Source organism: Colletotrichum gloeosporioides (genome assembly GCF_011800055.1).
Source record: "Colletotrichum gloeosporioides strain Lc1 chromosome Unknown consensus_9, whole genome shotgun sequence".
Taxonomy (NCBI): Eukaryota; Fungi; Ascomycota; class Sordariomycetes; order Glomerellales; family Glomerellaceae; genus Colletotrichum; species Colletotrichum gloeosporioides.
In genome coordinates, this window is record NW_025544654.1 from 47,365 (window position 1) to 65,303 (window position 17,939).

General features: G+C 53.7%; 5 protein-coding genes across 5 annotated transcripts; 3 read left to right on the forward strand and 2 right to left on the reverse strand.

Annotated features, from left to right (window-relative positions):
• Positions 1 to 157: 157 nt before the first annotated feature.
• Positions 158 to 1,895, reverse strand: GCG54_00002983 (putative transporter SEO1; the record flags this gene model as incomplete). The annotated part of the gene is made up of 5 exons (XM_045403062.1): positions 158 to 474; positions 529 to 1,007; positions 1,060 to 1,107; positions 1,166 to 1,576; positions 1,633 to 1,895. The coding sequence occupies 5 exons, from the start codon at positions 1,893 to 1,895 to the stop codon at positions 158 to 160; spliced, it is 1,518 nt and encodes a 505-aa protein (XP_045269965.1).
• A 1,191-nt stretch (positions 1,896 to 3,086) lies between these two features.
• Positions 3,087 to 4,163, reverse strand: GCG54_00002984 (uncharacterized protein; the record flags this gene model as incomplete). The annotated part of the gene is made up of 1 exon (XM_045403063.1): positions 3,087 to 4,163. The coding sequence occupies one exon, from the start codon at positions 4,161 to 4,163 to the stop codon at positions 3,087 to 3,089; it is 1,077 nt and encodes a 358-aa protein (XP_045269966.1).
• A 1,341-nt stretch (positions 4,164 to 5,504) lies between these two features.
• Positions 5,505 to 8,320, forward strand: GCG54_00002985 (putative beta-glucosidase I; the record flags this gene model as incomplete). Its single annotated transcript, XM_045403064.1, has 5 exons — positions 5,505 to 5,690; positions 5,743 to 5,790; positions 5,876 to 6,842; positions 6,896 to 7,566; positions 7,619 to 8,320. Coding segments are annotated over 5 exons (2,574 nt in total), but the record flags the coding sequence as incomplete, so codon positions are not given.
• A 409-nt stretch (positions 8,321 to 8,729) lies between these two features.
• Positions 8,730 to 9,911, forward strand: GCG54_00002986 (Pyrimidine monooxygenase RutA; the record flags this gene model as incomplete). Its single annotated transcript, XM_045403065.1, has 1 exon — positions 8,730 to 9,911. The coding sequence occupies one exon, from the start codon at positions 8,730 to 8,732 to the stop codon at positions 9,909 to 9,911; it is 1,182 nt and encodes a 393-aa protein (XP_045269968.1).
• Positions 9,912 to 11,321: 1,410 nt separating this feature from the next.
• On the forward strand, positions 11,322 to 13,096 carry GCG54_00002987 (uncharacterized protein; the record flags this gene model as incomplete). Its single annotated transcript, XM_045403066.1, has 5 exons — positions 11,322 to 11,570; positions 11,637 to 11,673; positions 11,739 to 11,806; positions 11,869 to 12,233; positions 12,298 to 13,096. The coding sequence occupies 5 exons, from the start codon at positions 11,322 to 11,324 to the stop codon at positions 13,094 to 13,096; spliced, it is 1,518 nt and encodes a 505-aa protein (XP_045269969.1).
• Positions 13,097 to 17,939: the final 4,843 nt, after the last annotated feature.

Here is a 17,939-nt window from a genome sequence, read left to right on the forward strand (position 1 = left end):
AGTCTCGGTGGACTTTAGCTGGTTCCTTATGGCACGTCTCCCATTTGTTGCACTGAATTGAACCATCTACTCCGCGGAATCTCAATTTGTTGTGAGCTAACCCTGCCCAGAATAAGCAAAAGGACTGGGTTCCTCCTACATCGGCCAGTGATCCGGTTCAAACCTTTGCCTCCCGTGTTTCGTAGTGCTCCTGCTCAACCACTGGTACATCTTCTGCTAGGCGGCGACTTTTTGCCTCCCTCCTGCTTAGATAAAGTATGAGGAGAATAATGAATAGCTGCGCAACCGTCGTGGCTAGACTACTGCGGAACCCAAGTATCCATCGCGGGGCACCTGTCGCTGGGAAAAGCGCGACTTGTGCTCCAGCCATGATACCCTGCCCTATTGCGTTCATACTTGCCGTTACTACCGCACGCTCCTCTGCATCGTTTGACATGATTGTGGTAGCCCAGCCCATTCCCATGGGAGACAGCGCTGTATGCGAAGGTTAGAGTCTCACGGCGTGACAATACGGTTAGAAGAACTTACGAGCAATGAACCCTTGCAGCATAAAAGCGGCTAGCCTGCCACTTTCACCCACGTGCCATACATTAAGTAGTATCATCCCAACAAACACGGGGATTGTTGTTACGAAGGCGGGAATCCAAAATTCACCGAGTCGGTCTGCCGCTACTCCGGCAATGAGGGCAGCAACTATCATAATTGCAGACGTGATCGTAGGCAGGGTGTTAACCTGAACAATGGAGTACAGCTCTGGGCTATTCGCACGGAGGTAGAGGGAAAACGGCTGTCCTCCAGGAACGAAGTTCATGTCGAACAGGATCCACAATGTGACAAACGCATAGAAATGCCACCGGCCAAGCACTCGCTTGAAAATGCTTGCTGATATCTGGAGCTGAGGCGGGGTACTTGAGCCTTCTACTCTCTTCTGCGCAATTTTGAAGTCGGCGTCCGTAAGAGTGAATGGCTTCTTGCGAGATGGTACATCGGGGAAGATGGCGAAACCACTGTGAGAGATCAGTACGTGAGATAGCAGCCAATGTCAGATGCTGCTCTTACAAGAATGCGATTCCGAGGGTAATAATGCCGTCGATAATGAAAAGCCACCTATTTTCGTCGTCAGCACGAGTATCCCCTCTGCAGCAGAAACACTCTGGTTGCATACCTCCACCCTGACATCCCATGAACTCCGCTGAGGTTTGTATACGCGGCTGCCTGCAGATAGCCAGCAAACATCGTTCCCAAAGGCGACGAAATGAAGAATAGGGCGATTCTTCTTGCCACTTCAGTTTTCTTGTACCACGAACCAATCACGTAGATTGTACCAGTGAAGGAGCAGCACTCGAAAAGTCCGACGAAGAACCGTAGAGCATATATAGCCTCGACGTTATTGACAAATGCTAAACCCAGAGTCGCAAGTCCCCAACCAAGCTCGAGAGAAGGCAGTACGAGATTTGCGGGGTATTTTGTGAGGAAATAACAAGCCGGAATCATAGCGCCGCAGTAAGATGCCCAGAAGGTCGCGGTGATGTAGTTCAGCTCGTTGCCCCACATTCCGATTTCCTCCCTCATCCCGCTGGTGATCAAAAGTCAGAGAGTTTTCATGCTGATGAAGCATCAAAATGAGCTTACCTCACGTAGGCATTAGTGAGAGATTGCTGATCCAGATATTTCGTGAAGAACGATAGACAGCCAAATATGAGGATCGATAAGTCCAACTTCAACACCACTAGCTTTTCCTCGCTTGGCATGTCCGATGGGTACCATCCGATCAAACTCATGAAGCGAATCCATAAGTTTTCCTTCGGTCTGAAAATCTCGGGGTTACTGCCTGCAGAGCGTTCGCCGGTAGATTCTGAGCCATTTGCCGGACGCTGTTCGTCGTAAACCGCCATGATGACTTGGCTGCTTCTTGGTGAGGATCGACACTAACAGACGGCGGGATGAGTTCATCTCGAGGTATCCAGTTCAAGAATCCAGGATTTTCTTATGTGTCGCCGTATAACCCCATGTTGCAGAGCCCTGTGATCACGCAAACACGTCGCAGTATGACAGTAGCCGGAACCGCACCGGCATACGGACTATGCTACTCCACAGGCATTCCTATGGTGTGCAGCGAGTTTTCAAGTCAACCAATACCATGACCCGATAACGATCGGTGTCGGGCACTTTCCGACGACTCTCATTCAAAGATCGAATGCATCAATCCACTTCACTGTCACTTGCAACCAAATATGACGCCCGTATACAAGCAAGACCTCCGAAGTCGCGTGGCAACAGGGATTAGACGCGACTAGGGGTATGATGCGAGATTCCCTATCATGACGTTAGGCTAGGCATATCCAGCTCGCAAAATCCCACCGATTATATGGATGATTGCAGAAATGAAATTTTGAGTGAAAGATGGGAAATCTATTTCACATGCAAATCTTTGCGTATGGAAACATTCAGTATAACTATGTTGCATTTGATCATGATTTTGACCCAGTGCCGAAGCTCTCAGAAAATGTTCTCGCCCGTCAGATTTGGTGCCATGTCGCGATGACAATGTGTAATCACGTCATTTCGGGAGGAATACCTCAGTCAGCTATCGGTCTCCCTGCTGTCGGATCACAATCTGTCTTAGTAGAAGTTGCCTGTCTTGCCCCAAAGCAATAGTTGACTTGCTTCAGGACATCAACCTGTTCTTGGAAAGCCATCTTTGTCAGCTCGGTGATGTGGGGAAGAACTCTTTGTAAAACCGCCTATTTTCCTGTGTCTGCGTAGCTTCCTTATATTTCCTATGTACTTAGTTTTTCTGTCCGAGATAATAGTAGATATAATAACGATTATAATGACTATGACGATGACGATGACGATAACGACGATATAAGCGACGATTGTAAAGTAGTCGGCGTAGTATAGGGAAAATAAGCGATCTCATCTTTAAATATTACACGTTTAAATCTTTTATAAAGCTCAACATACTCCATATGGCTAGAACATACGACCCGGGTAGCAAAACTTGAAGCCTGAGCCCCGCAACGACGTTGGCCACAAAGACCATTTTTGAATTTCTAGGGGATCCCACGAATCTTGATTCAAGACTATTCAAGAAGGTCCAAGGTTTTGCCTTGCTTCGCAGACTCCACGGCCGTGTCGATGATGCGCTGGGCGGTGAAACAGAGCACGGGATCTAGCGGCCCGGTGACCGGCTTGCCGTTTTCCTTGCAGTGGAGAAAATACTCGATCGGATTGCGATATGGACTTTGCAAGACGTCAGCGGGGATGTTGGTGATCTGGGGCCGGTCCTTGGTCTGGACGCCCACGTGCGGATCATAGTCGTAGCTCGAAATCGTGCCCTCGGTACCAACCACCACGAACCCGCATCGGGGCTGCGGCTGCATGGTCCAAGGGTCTGTGAAGGTGCCCCAGCGGGTCTCAAACTTCGACAACCCCGTGGTGTACTGGCAGATGGTGATCGAGTGCTCGTCGACCTCGATGCCCTCGCTGGCGGACGTCACGGTGGTCACCTTCAGGGGCGCGCGTCCGTCCATAAACCACGTTCCAAGGGTCGCGCCGTACCCGAGATAGTCCAGTAGCGATCCACCTCCGGACTCCTTCTTGTACCACCAAGACTCCGACTTCTTCCGCTGCACCTCATCATCAGAGACCTCAACCTTGTCGGCGAGGTGGTAAAGTGGACCGCGGTTCCCGCCATAGTAGTGTACTTGGGTGACCTGTCCAATTGTCCCCTGGTCAATCAGCCGTTTCGTCGTGACGTGGGCCGGGAACCATCTTGAAGGCCAGTTAATCGCAAGGCACGTTCCGGCGGCGTCCCTAGTCTCCAGCATACGCCTCGCGTCTCGAAGGTTAGCCGCGAACGGCTTCTCCATTAAGACATCCACTCCGAAGCTGCAGCACTCCTCGTAGGCAACGGCGTGATCCGCGGTCGCTGGGCAGAGGACGACGAGGTCGGGCTTGGTCTGGCGAACGCACTCCTCCACGTCAGTGAAGATGAGCTCCGGCGCAATATCAAAAGCCGCGACCGCGTCCTTCGTCCGATCCGCCTGGCGATCGCAAACGCCCACGATGTCGACATCGGGATGGTCAAATGCATTGCGCAAAAGATCGCCCATGTGCATGTGGTCGAAGTTAATGCCAACTACTCTCCAGCGCGTCATCGTGAAAGCTCAAGATCTGGCCTTTCTCGGGCATTCTATGCAGTAAGCAGAAACTAGAGCGAGCAAGACAGAGCTGCTGAACAGAATATGTTATCTTTTGGCTGACGTGTACAGTGCGTAAATCAGCTTCTTGGAATTAGCACAGTGGCCTGATTTATATCTTGATAGCTCAGAAGTAATGGCAATCATACGCACAAAGATGACGACGCCGCATCTAGCGAATCTCCTGGTCATCTTGTCAATTTTGATCAAAGGGACGACTCCCTGAAACCTTTGGGTAGTATTTACAGCATACGATGGCTGTCTTGTCAAATAAAAACCAAACAAACGATCTACATGTGATAATTGTATGGCTACAAAAAAAGTTGTCGTATGCACCTGACACAATTTGTCTTTGGGCGTCTCGGGAAGATAAGTTGAGCCAGCTGTTTAGCATTTGACAGCCCAAATCCGGCATCCTGGCCAAGAGCGGGCAACGCTATTAACCCTACGAGTGAACTTCTACGGGCCTGATTTCAGGTTTTCTCATGCAAGTTGTCCTTAATATGAATTGGTTAAATTTAGCCTGGCTCCGACGGAATGTGCCTCTTTCGGCCAGCCATCAGGTCGACAGAAGCCAACCGAGATTGAGGTCGAGATTAATCTGATAGGGCCAACAGCGAGGTCACAGACCTATCTCAATAGCAGACAGAGCTCGATTTAGTCTGGGACTTGAGCAACGTCTATGGCAAACCATCATCGCACCACCTGTCACGGTGGTAGAACTTTGTATAGCTTCAGCAGCGTATTAGAGTCTCAGTGTTTACAACCTTTGTATATTATTGCCGAAGTTTACCCCATCTCAAAGCTTTCTTGGCATTCATCATAACGGGACTTCATATTCCCGTGTAGACCCCAATGTTGGCGGAGAGTCCGCTGGCAAGGGGTTTACCCGAATGGAGTCAGCAGCATTGGCATTCGCCGTGTTGGGCCAGTCACGGCGCCCGGGTACACTTCGGCCGGCGTATTTGTGGAGCCCCGTGGGCTCCGGCAGTGCTCCGACAGGGTTCCGGAGGTTGCGAGTTTAGCCTAAATACCCGAAAGGCACTGTCTTGGAGCAAACTGCGGCGCCTTTTTGCTGACGCATGACCCCCGACTCCCGCAGTTCCGTCTCATTTTCCGACGCTACTCCGAATCAGGAGCGCGCCACGGTACCGTAGCCGTCAGATGAGATTCAGATTCTTGGATCCTGTGATCAGTTGAAAGAAACTCTCTGATTCAAGAGGTCGGTTAGGACGCTGGACTTGTACTTCAACTTCTTTGGATCTGTTTGAAGTCATCAGAGTACCTCTTATCACCAGTCCAAATTTAACCCCGCGTTGCCCGTTGCCTATGCACCCCGGATTCGCCATGGCCACCGACAACATTCCACTTGACGTGGAAGGCTTGATAAGCCAACTCACACTGGAGGAGAAGATCGACTTGCTTGCTGGCCAAGGATCATTCAGAACAACGGGTCTCCCTCACCGAGGAATTCCAGCCTTGATAGTGAGTTGCGGCACCCTCCGGAGCGGGGAATCAACTATCTTACCCTATTCAGACATCCGACGGGCCTCATGGAATTCGAGGTCGTCGAGCGTTCCATCGGGTAAGTACTCCGAAGCAAAGTGATTGCAAGTGAAGCGTGCAAATCGTGGGCCTCGCAATACTCGAGCTGGGCTAAGTGACTTTAGAACCCGAGTCCCATGTTGCCCTCCGCAACTGGTATGGGAGCGACATTCAACAAAGAGCTGCTTCACAAAGTCGGAAACCTCTTGGGTGAAGAAGCCAGGGCTCGAGGTGTCCATGTTCTTTTGGCACCCACAATATGTCTCCAGAGATCTCCACTGTTTGGCCGCGGCTTCGAAGCCTTCGCGGAAGACCCTTATCTGAGCGGCATTCTGGGAGCAGCGTATATCAACGGCGTGCAGGAGCGCGGAGTCGCGACGAGCGTGAAGCACTACGCTGCCCACGATCAATCCGACAACTCCATTGAGGATAACGTCTGCATGACGCAGCGTACACTACGAGAGGTCCACATGATGCCTTTCCAGCTGGTCATGCGGGACTCGGACCCCTGGACGTTTATGACCTCCTATAATAAGATCAACGGCATCCATGTCAGCGAAGACCCCTTGCTCATGAAGCAGATTTTGAGGGATGAATGGGGCTTCAAGGGCCTGGTGATGAGCGACTGGTTTGGCACGTACAGCACCTCGGAAGCCATCAATGCGGGCCTTGATCTTGAGATGCCTGGGCCCACGCAGTGGAGAGGAAAGTGCCTCAGTTTGGCTGTAAATAGCCGCAAGGTCATGCGTACGACGGTCGACGAGTGTGTAAGAAACGTATTGAATCTCACCAACAAGGTCATGGATACGAAACCGGAAGGCTACTTCTCTGCTTCGAATACGCCGGAGCAGCAGGCCTTGATTCGGAAGCTGGTTTCTGAAAGCATTGTGCTTTTGAAGAACGATCGCGGGGTGCTACCTATCAAGGCTTCAGAGAAGAAAAGGATTGCACTCATCGGAGATCACGTCAAGAACCCCGCCTTGAGTGGAGGCGGGAGTGCTGAGGTCGAGCCTTATTATTCAGTCACGCCGTACAACGCCATCATAGAGGAGTTAGGCAAAGAGAATGTTGCATACGCTCTTGGATGTCATTGTAAGTCATGACTTGACGATGTCACATAGCGAGTCAATGCTGATCCTGTTTAGCATTCAGATTCAGCCCCCTGCTCAAAAACCTCAAGCCCCTGAACGCAGAGGGCTTCGGGTGGTCGGTTGAAGTATTCGGGGAGAACCCAGATGAGAACCCCAACGCCGAGGTTCTGCTCTCAGCAACCGCAGAGAAAGAGCTAATTGACGTCCCGGAGAGCTTTCATGCGACCTTGCCGAAGAAGTTCTACGCCAGGGCCCGCGCCGTGTACACGCCAGAGATCACCGGCCCCTTCCGCTTTGGTTTCAGCACATCAGGAAAGGGCAAGGTAAGGCTCGACGGCAAGGAAGTCATTGATCTCTGGACGGAACAACCGCCCAAAACTGGTCCCACGCCGTGCTTCAATAGGCTTTCGATGGAGAAGTTCTGCGACGCGAAGCTTACTGAGGGTAAAGCCATCAACATCGAGGTCGTGCAAGTCAACGAAGACCTAGCTGGCGGCGTCGGTACCGCTCTTACCCTCGCCGGTCGCGTAGGTGGCTTTGAAATCATCGACGAGGACCTTGCAATCAAAGAGGCAGCCGTCCTGGCGAAGAGCGTTGATGTTCCGATCGTTGTCACAGGTCTTTCTTCAGACTTTGAGTACGAGGGTGCTGATCGTAAGCATCTGAGGTTGCCTGGCCGTGTAGACGACTTGATCCAGGCCGTTCTTGCAGCGAACCCCAATGCAGTGAGTACATCTCCCGATGCCATTCGGACCACATTCGTAATCAAAACCACAGATCATCGTCACGCAATCTGGCTGCCCTATCGAGATGCCATGGGAGTCACAGGCTGCCACACTGGTCCACGCGTGGTTCGGCGGACAGGAAACCGGCCACGGGCTCGCGGACGTCCTATTCGGCAAGGCGAACCCGTCCGGCAGACTCTCGCAAACATTCCCGAAATCTGTCAAACACACCCCCGCGTATCTCAATTTCTCAAAGACGGACTACGACATCGTTTACGGCGAGGGCGTCTTCATCGGCCACCGGTACTACGAAGTCGTCGACCGCGATCCCCTCTTTTATTTCGGACATGGTCTCTCATACTCGACGTTTGAATACTCCAAACTTCAGGTCCCTAGCACGTTCGAGGCATCAGAAGGACACAAGATGAAGATCTCTGTGGATGTCACGAACAAGGGCCCCTACGACGGCGATGAAGTAGTCCAGATCTACATCCATGATCCCGAGAGCACCCTCCAGCGCCCTGTTCGGGAACTCAAGGCTTTCACGAAAGTGCATTTGGCCGCGAACGAGACAAAGGCCGTCGAACTCGTCCTTGACAAGTATTCGCTATCATACTGGTCTCAAGAGCGGTCGAAGTGGCTGGCAGAGGCTGGAGAGTATGTAGTGATTGTTGCGTCCAGCTCAAACCCGAAGGACGAGATTCAACGAGCCAGTTTCCATATGCCAGAGACCTTCTTCTGGGAGGGTGTTTAGGGTAGCTCTTTATGTGTTTATGAACTCATCGGCTTTCCTGACTTGAATGTCTAGATAAACATCACTTCACAATACAATTAGAGTCTTTTTTGCCAGCTCAAGATGATCTCCTACATGTACCGATTTCGAGAGAATGAAGCAGACGGCACTCAATGTCTTCGGGTCCAGATACCGATGGCGTGCTCAAAGTTAGCCGACGGCGGCGATAAGCTGTGCTGATCGGACGATTACATAGGTGCAGGATGCGATTTCGACATCTCTCCTCACTCATGCGTGATCACCAACTTACATAACCAGCACGACTTACTGGACATCTTATCATTTACATCCCAACTTACGATGTAGGATTGTGCTGAGAGTATGAGAATTACACACTTTCTACAAGCATCACACTAACTCCTTCTCCAAAATGTCCGCAACATCAGTCCGCGAGGGCGGCCCAACCCTCAAAGGCCCCTTCGACTTCCCCTCCTCCCCTCTCTCCAAAGCATCCCGCCAGCCACTCCTCCTCGGCCTCTTCCTCAACCTCCAAGACATCAAAATCTCAACCCACCCAACCAGCAACACCTGGACCTTCGACTACAACCTCGACCTGGTCCGCAGGGCCGAAGCCCTCGGCTTCGAGCTCGCCTTCAGCCGCACGCAGTGGCTGCCCAAGGGCGGCTACGACGGCGAGGCCTCGCTCGACGCCTTCGTCGCCCTCGGCGCCATGGCCGCCGTCACGCACTCCATCCTGCTCATCTCCACGATGCACGTGCTCTACGGCCCGCTGCACCCGCTGCACATCGCAAAGTACGGCGCCACGCTCGACCACGTCGCCAAGGGACGCTGGGGCATCAACGTCGTGACGGGCCACCGCGCGGTCGAGCACGAGATGTTTGGGCGGCAGCGCATCGAGCACGACAAGAGGTATGAGATGGCCGGGGAGCTGTTCGACGTTGTGAACAGTCTGTGGGGAGAGACGGAGAACCTGTCGTACAAGGGCAAGGTGTCGCCGTGGCAGCTGGAGAATGCGTGGATCACGCCCAAGCCGGAGTTTGGCAGGCCGATTCTGATTAACGCCACGGGGTCTCCTGCCGGGATTGACTTCGCGGCGCAGTATTCTGATCTGATATTCATCACGTCGCCTGGAACAGCCAATATCGAAAGTGCACTGGAGACGTTGCCAGCTCATATTGCCACGATCAGGGAGGTTGTCAAGTCCAAAGGGCGCGAAGTCAAGATCCTCATCAACCCCATTATTGTATCTCGAGATACACCTGAAGAGTCATGGGCGTACGCCAGGAGCATTGCTGAGGGCACAAAAGTGCAGACTGGAACGAAGAAGTTTGGCACCGCGAACGGCAACTATGACAGCGATGCTCACGCATGGCGGGGACGCAAGGGTGAGCAGGAGAAGCAGGGTCTGAACATTGGAGGAAACATTGAGATTATCGGATCCCCGGAGCAGGTCGTGGAGCAGCTTGAGGCCTTGCACAAGATTGGGATTGATGGTGTTGTTGCGAATTTCTACGATTTTGCGCCAGATCTGGAGTACTTTGGGCAGAAGATACTGCCCCTGGTGAAGAAGGCAGGATTGCGGGTGGACTGAATAGATCAAGCCAGTCCAACATCAAGTCTCTTGCTATGTCACCCGTTCTCGGAAACGCGGATCACTCAGTAGAGTTTCTGTGAAGAGAGCAGATTTATAAGGATAAAGCCTTCCTCCGCTCTCTGGTTTGTCCGTAGACCAGGGCTGTCTGAAGTGATCGTAGAAACCCCGGCCCGGACTGCAATGTGCTTCCGAGAACAGCTCATAATCTCAACGAAGAGCAAAAAGGAAACGACGATCTTGAGCATCACTATATATAGTCCATACTGGCCTTCCCGGGCCGAGGTATCAGGATCCGCAGCCATCCGCCGGGAACCTCCAAATCGAGCAATCGCTGCGTTTCATTGCAATGCAAACTACATCGGGAACCTCACGCGACCCAAGCAGCTGGCAGAACAAAGTCCAGTCCGAATCCCTCGCAAAGCGCCACGCCGCCACACGCAGAAGCATCGTCCCAATAGCGCGGGCGATCCCCCGGGACTATCTGCGTCATGTGGCTTGTTTGACAGATCGATCACACTTGGATCTTGACATGTTCAGAGTAGATCCCGCCATTAGTTCTCTCTCGGTCGAGTCAGGTGTTAACAACCTTTTCGTCCGCGTCCGCGCGGCAGCACGAAGAGAACAGATGCCAGAGAATTTCCTTCTCTCGCCAAGTCTGGAACAATTGATGTCCTGATGATAAGCTTTTTTCGAGAAACTGTCTCTGTTGAAACCAAACGCCTGCGGGAATGAAGTGAGACAACACGCTGTGATGCGGCGATAGCAGTGGGGAAGGGGAGAGCCGGTCTTCCGTCCCTCGCGAAAGCGTGGGCAGGATGCCAAGACCGTATTTGACGACATGCCTAGGTTGGAAGCGGAAAACCCTCCAAGGGCACTTGTTTCGGCGTTTGCTTCTACAAAACGGAGCACCGGCGATTGCTTGTCGCATCTCCCTTCTTGCGTTATTGGGTGGGCGAATCGGCGGCCCATTTGCGGGTGGTAAGTCCTGAACCAAATCGCCGGATCCGGCAGACACGACGCACAACTCCGGGCGAGACATCTACCGAACGCGTGCGGTGCGACCCAGGACGCTCCTTTGTAGCCCCAACTCTATCCAACGCCTTGCCCTTGCCTTTGCGGTCTGATATTACCCTTTGAGCGTGCCCCCGTCTTGCTCTTGCCAAGGGGGACCTTTTCCCTTCTCTTCCTGCTTCTTCCCCTTTCAATCTGTTTTTCTTTTCCGAGCGTGTTGATATTTTTCCCTCGACGGCTACGAGGCCACAACCTCGCCAACACAAACCACGCAGGAAACGAAGGCGGGAAAGCGAGCCAACTTGAAGAGCCCCGTCACTCGAACGACGGGAACCACCACTCCCCGATGCCTTGCGCACGTCGGAGGTAGACACTTACACGCCGCCGCCGCCGCCAATGTTGATCTGGAACGGCACGGGGCCGGCGAAGGACATGGAGGCGAACAGCACCGACGACGCCTCATCAGCGGCACCGTGGGAGGGCACGCTGCCGCCCGGCTCGCTCGACAGCCGCTCCGACATGATCCTCGCGATCGGGATCGTCATGACCGTCGTCGCGGCCGTGTTCGTCGCGCTGCGGGTGTATGTGCGGGCGTTCATGATTAGGAAATGGGGGGCGGATGATACCCTGCTCGTGTCTGCTTTTGTAAGTCAGAAGAGACTGGGAATATTGAAGGAACAAAGATTTTTGACATCCGATTGGAATATTTAGATTGCCGTGGTTCTACACAACTCCATGTTGTGCGTAGGTAAGAGATCCTTTACTGATGATTCTCGTTCACTTTGAACATCTCAACTGACACCGTAACATCAGCTACGAGATTCGGACTTGGGAAACATGTATGGATGAACTCCATCAAGAACCTGATCAAAGGCCAAAAGGTACTTGCCTCGAAAAAGACTCATCCAGTAATATCTCGAAGAAAGCATCTAATCCTCGCCAGATATCTCTCTTCGTCATCATCGTGTACCAAGTCGCCTTCGTCACCATCAAAATCGCCTTCCTCTTCCAATACCGCCGCGTCTTCCCGTACTCAAAAGTCGAACTCCTGTGCAACATCGGCATCTGCTTCCTCGCCCTCTTCGGAATCCAGCTTCTTGTCTGCGCCGGTGTCAGCTTCGACCTCATCTACAGATACACCTTCTTCGACACGCCGATCAACGTCATGAGCTGGTGGATGGCCAACGCCTCGATACACCTCATCACCAACGTTCTCATCTTCATCATCCCGATTCCCTTTCTGGGTCGTCTGCAGATGACGAGGACCCAAAAGCTCGCCCTTATTGCCAGCTTCGCGCTCGGCCTCCTGTAAGTTTCCCTCATAGTCCGCTACACAGAAAAGGAGCAAGAACTCACGCATTAATGCGAAAAGCACCTGCGCCATCTCCATCATCCGAATCGCAACCATACCAAAATCGTACCTCTCCATGGACCAGACCTACAACCAAACCTCCACAATAATCTGGTCCATCGCCGAGCTCTCCGTCGCGATAATATGCTGCTGCATTCCCACCCTGCGACCCCTCTCCCACCCGTCCCACTACTCCGCCAACACCACCGGGCCCCGCGAGTCCTTCATGACCCCGTTCCCGCCCCCCTCCGGCGGCGGCGCCCCGCGCATCAGCACCGCCAACACCGCCGACCGCGGCTCCTCCTCCATCAGCGGCGAATCCGACGTCATCGTCATCCGCAAGCCGCGCTCCAGCTTCTGGCACCGCAGCCGCAAACAAAGCGACAACTCGACCCTTAACGGCGACGTGGACGAGATCGAGCCGGTGCCCGTGCTCGCGACGGTGATGCGCACGCCGACGATACCCGTGACGCTCGTCACAACGGACCCGTCGTCGCCGGCGCGCGTGGAGATGCCGGTGCTGGAGATCAACGGGCTGCGGCGGCCGAGCGAGGCGACAGTAAGCAGCGGGGGCGGCATACCACGGCGGACGAGGAGTGTGCGGAGCAGCATTGTCAGCGATGGGAGCCTGGGTGGGTTTGGCAGGGGGTTGGGGAGGAATCTGAGTCTGAGGAGGCATATGAGTGTTGCGCTGACGGAGAGAGATTCAGATGACGACGTGTATTACTTTGGCGTGAGTGAGGAGGAGGTTGATCTGGAGTGCCCGACGCCGCTTAGTCCGCCACCGAAGAGTCGCCAATCTATGTCGGAGAGTCGGTGATGTTAATTCTCATATCTTGTATTATTACTGTCAAAAATTTCGGGAGCGGGGAATAGAGCGAAATGAATGCTTCGCCTTGAGTCGAAGTTATGAGTGCAGTCAGTTTTGATACATCAGGCTTTCATCGTTGGGTGTTCCCGTGTAGATGTCGCCGTTATCATTCTGATAGCAGCGGCTCTGGTAAGACACAATTGTGAATTGCAGGCGCGGTTTATGTGTCAAACTGATGGCGTCTGCTTACCTCCTACTTTGGGTCGTCGTTGTATCAACAGAAAGATGGATATGCGAGCCCCGCGTGTACGATGACTGCTCAGCGAGCATTTCACAGCCTACAGAGCGCCCACAATCATCGTTGATTGGGGGGTCTCGGACCTGGTTTCGCTCGAGACCGTCCCCCGTTGACCAAGCCCTCTAAGCAGATGCTTCAGGTCTTTCTCGGGGCGAACGAAGATGGACGTTACCACGACGAAATCGGCCATCAGAATAGCAACACAGTGGTCGACTGGCTTCCCATTCCTATCGAACTGGTACGATTAGCCTCATCAGCATGATGGCCTGTTCCGAACACCATGCCGGCAGGATTCTCTGAGCCGTTTAGAGATTTCTCAGGGGCCAAGTGAGGACATCGGCTCTTCCCGTAGCCTATGATTGAACCTCAAGCCCAAACTCATCAACAGATGTGTGGCTTGCATTGAAGTTGGAACATTCGGCGGCTTCATGGAGGCCACCCACCGTAGACGACAAACACACAGTCAACCATGGACCTCGGCACGATCAAACGGACGGCGCGCGCTCCGACGGGTGGGTCCAGCAGACGGCCTCCCGTCGCCGACCGGGGAAAAACTTCCCACTGCCGGAGGGAACCTGCGGACTTGACCCTCGAAATTGGCAATCTTGCCGGGTGGCTCGTAGCCTATCAGCATGACGTCGCCGTAGTGTATTCCTTTCACGGCATCTAACGGGAAAAAGAGGCTGAGCTCTTTAGTGAGCAAACTCAACAGCCTTTCATAGTGTGCTGCGGCACCTTCCCACATACCGAGAGCTCTTTCACCGTTCGTATGGCACAGCGTCGGCGTCGAAAAATAAACGACGAGTAACCGACCACTAGTCACAATTGAGGCTGATGCCCAGCAGCGGAGGTAGAGAGCCTAGAACCAACCGTCCGTCTTTTGGAGAACAAAGCAGCACAATCAGACGGCCTGAAGTTGCCGGCTGGGCTGATCCTTTAGTGGATGACGGCGTAAGGAGCTTGGGCGGCGAATGCACGAATGAGCGCCTAATGCCCTGCTGTTCTGCAGGCTGTAGGCAGACGCCTATTGGACGTCAGCGCTAATGTCGAAGGGGTAGCTCGCCGCCGACGGCATATGTAATTATGTTGTGAATGCATGTTGTATTTCTTGCGTGCGTATACGACAAACTGCTTCTGGTAACTGTTTGCTGTCGCGTGTGGTGCTCAAAGTCACAGCACAGCATTGGAGAGTGAGCACAGTGGTTAGACAACGTCCAGCAGGCCAGACCGACGGGGGACTCCTGGAACCCAGGAGAACGGAAGCGACGGTGGAAGCCTCTCACGCAACATCTGGGGCGGTCTGGGAAGCTCCCAGTACTTCGTAAAGCCAGTGCTCTTTCGATCGCGTCTGAGCGAACGGTGGCCCCATTGAAATCGTTCAAGCTTTTTCGGACTTTGGGGCTGAGGCACCGAGTCTTCCTGGCTGGCTGGCTGTGAAAAAAAATAAGGAGCTCCAGTTTCCAGAGCTTCAAGGGCAAGCGAAGATCGAACCAAACACACGGCGTGCACCGTTCGAAACTGTGGGCAGAAGTGGTGAGCCAATGGCCGGGGAAGGGTCCACTTGATGGAACTGCCATGACCCAATTTGGAACATTTCGACGCCTTCCATCAAGACTTCTCCACCACCAAGCGGAGCCGATTCCATTTCGCCAAGAGGAACTTGGGAAGCTTCGCCACCACCAGGGGATCCGGCTGGTGAAAAGACGCGGGAATGAATGTCGATTTCGGGGAAGATCAATTTATCGTTTTCTTGGTTCTTGAATGAGATCGGGTCGCGAGTCAGCCTGGGGGATATTTCGCTTGAGAGTAGCGATGAGGGTTTTTTTTTTTTTTTTTTCCTTCTTCTTCGCAGAGACTGATGGGCGAGGTATCTCCTTCACCGCGTTTTGTGAAATGTACACTATATCGTCTGTGTACTTGTAATATCACAGTGTCTTGGGTGCTGTCACGCCGTGAGGCGACGAGAGTTCAGACGGACGAAATTGGTGCTGAAATGCAGGGGAAGTGGATTCTTGGCACCACCATGAATCAAGGAGAAACATCCGCGAAGGCGCGTCATTGGGATCATGAGACCCAAGCTCGAAGAAGACGTCAATCAGAACGCACGCGGGCGGTATGTGGGAAAGCAAAGCGTACACTCGAACAGGCCGATCCATGCAATTGCTTTCTGCCACTCTGGACTGTCCGAATGAAACCGTCCCCAGGCAAACCGAGGTCCCAATGCCGCGTATCGACTCCACGAGGCGATGCAGTGCCGTCGGCATCGACTAGCAAGTTTGTTTTTGCAGTTTTGCCGTCTTTCCAGATTTAAGAATTGCCGGCCGCTGGGATGCGCCGCGGCTAGCAGCCGCACAAAGCTAACCCCTAAGAGGCGCATTGCTGGCTGCCACCTGCGTCTTTCGTCTCAAAAGTGTTGCTGTTGGTGGCTGTCGTCTTCCCGCGCGTCAGCGTCAGACATTGGATGCCAGCTGCAGAGATCAGATTATTAAAGGGACGATGCCAAGACCCAGTCGGTGATGACTATGCAAGTCTGGGCGAAATGAGTGCAATGTCGCCTCGCTCAACTGCGGCCCCTTTATGCGGATATTGTAGCATTTTTTTTGCGGGTGTGAAGCCCTGGAAGAAGCAAGATCTTCAGTCAGTCTGGTTCGCTGTGGAATACGATCGGGGGCCCTGTCCGTGGAACGGGCTGGCCATCGGGGAGAAGGCGACGTGAAGACTTACGAGTCACAGACGGGGAGAAGAGACGGCGGCGGCGTCGTCGGGGTCGGGGTCCTCTCAGTCTTCAGGGATCACAGTGTCCGGGTGCTGGACCTAGACCTGGACCTGGACCTGGACCGGACCGTGGTGTCGAGCATTCAGGGGACACACGGGCTGCGGTGTCGCTGAAAGAGAGCGTTTGTTTCCCTTGAAGTTGTGGCGTGTTGTAACCAGTGGTGGCCATGTTCGTACAGTGTGACGGCGACTGAGGGAGAGCCGACGGTTGCAACGACGGATGGATGCCAAGACATGAGTCGACGGACGAATCAATCTCGATCAGAGCCAGAGTGGAAAATCGGAGTCCCAATCAATGCTGGCAGGCAGGCTCCAATCATCGGGCGAGGTGCTATTTTGTGCGAGGCATTGCTCAAGCACACTCATCGCTGGACCCCGTGTGCTTGCATCTGGAAGGGCCGGCAAGGGTGTCGAAATCAAGAAAGAAACCCAAGCATCAAGCGATCAACTTGGGCGCCTCCACGTGTCGATGGTGGTTCGGTGGCCCTGTTTCTGGCTCGTGTGAGCATGCTGGCGAGTGGAGGAAGAGCTGCAAGTCAGCGCTCAATTTTCTGATGTGCATCCTTCCCACTGGAGAGTATCCCGGGACAGCGCTCAAGGCAGCGGCGAATGTTGGGACTTTGGGCAATGCAACGAGGCGCGATGTGTGAATGGACGTGTGATGTGTACGCGGGCAGTTGTGTGAGGTGATGAACCCAAGTCTGCGAGGTCAGACAGAAACGACCCCTTGGCTTGCATTCTGCTGCTGCTACGAAGGGCCTGTTTGGGAAGCACCTGCCTTCAAGCACTGTGAAGCTGTGAGAAGGCAGCAGGCAGCCAGCTGCAGTTGCCAGTAAGAGCAAAAGAATGCTCAAGAAAAAAAAAAGAGAGAGAAAGAGCAGGGGCCTGCTTGAGGTGGGGTCGCATGGCCCCTGTTTCAGCTCCGCCCCCTTGCCCTTTCTAGCGGCTCTCACTGGTCTTTCCACGGTGCCTGGGCGTGCTGGGGTCCTGGGCTGGCAGTCGCGGTGCATGGCTCCTTCCCCGGGGCTGGCCGCTCTTACCCCCCTAGAACTGACATTTTTTGGAGACGGACGAGACGAGGAAACACGGGCTTCTCATTGGCCCAGACATGGTGAGCACAAGCCGTTTGACGATCCAGCAGCGGGAAGGTATCGCCCAAAAGGGAAAGGCGGCAAGGGGTACATGCTGTGGCCTCGGGAGCGGTGCGGTACGGGCAGTCACTGGGCAGGCAGGAGCCAAGAACTGGGCAAGAACTGGGCAAGAAGCACCTTCCGGCTGTCCAATGTCCATCGTGCCTGCTCTTGGGTCCTTCTTTGACGGAAGTTGGAGGGAGGAGGGAAGGAAGGAGCAGCAAGACGGGACGCGACGGTGATGTATTTTGTATCTTTTTTTCTGTCCCCGTCCCCGTCCCAGTCCCCGTCCAAAACCGTGATCCTGTGCCTTTTTCTTCTTCGCATCCTCTTCAAGTCCAGCTCGTCCTCTCCCGTTTTCTTATTTTCGTCTTCTGGTCCCTTTCTCTCACCGTCAGGTTTCCTTACTATCACATCACTATCGCTGCTCAAACTCAATTCAGTCGTCGTCGTCGCATCAGTCTCAGCTCGGCCGTCCGCTCACTCACTGCTGCACGCCTCAAACCTCCACCACACCACCACACCATCTTTATCGTCGAGACCCTGCCTGTCCTCCCACACACCATCCTCAATCCCGTAATCCCACCATCCCATCCCATCCTTCCGGGCCAGGAACACCCCTCCTTGCCTCAGCCTTCAACGTCTCCCG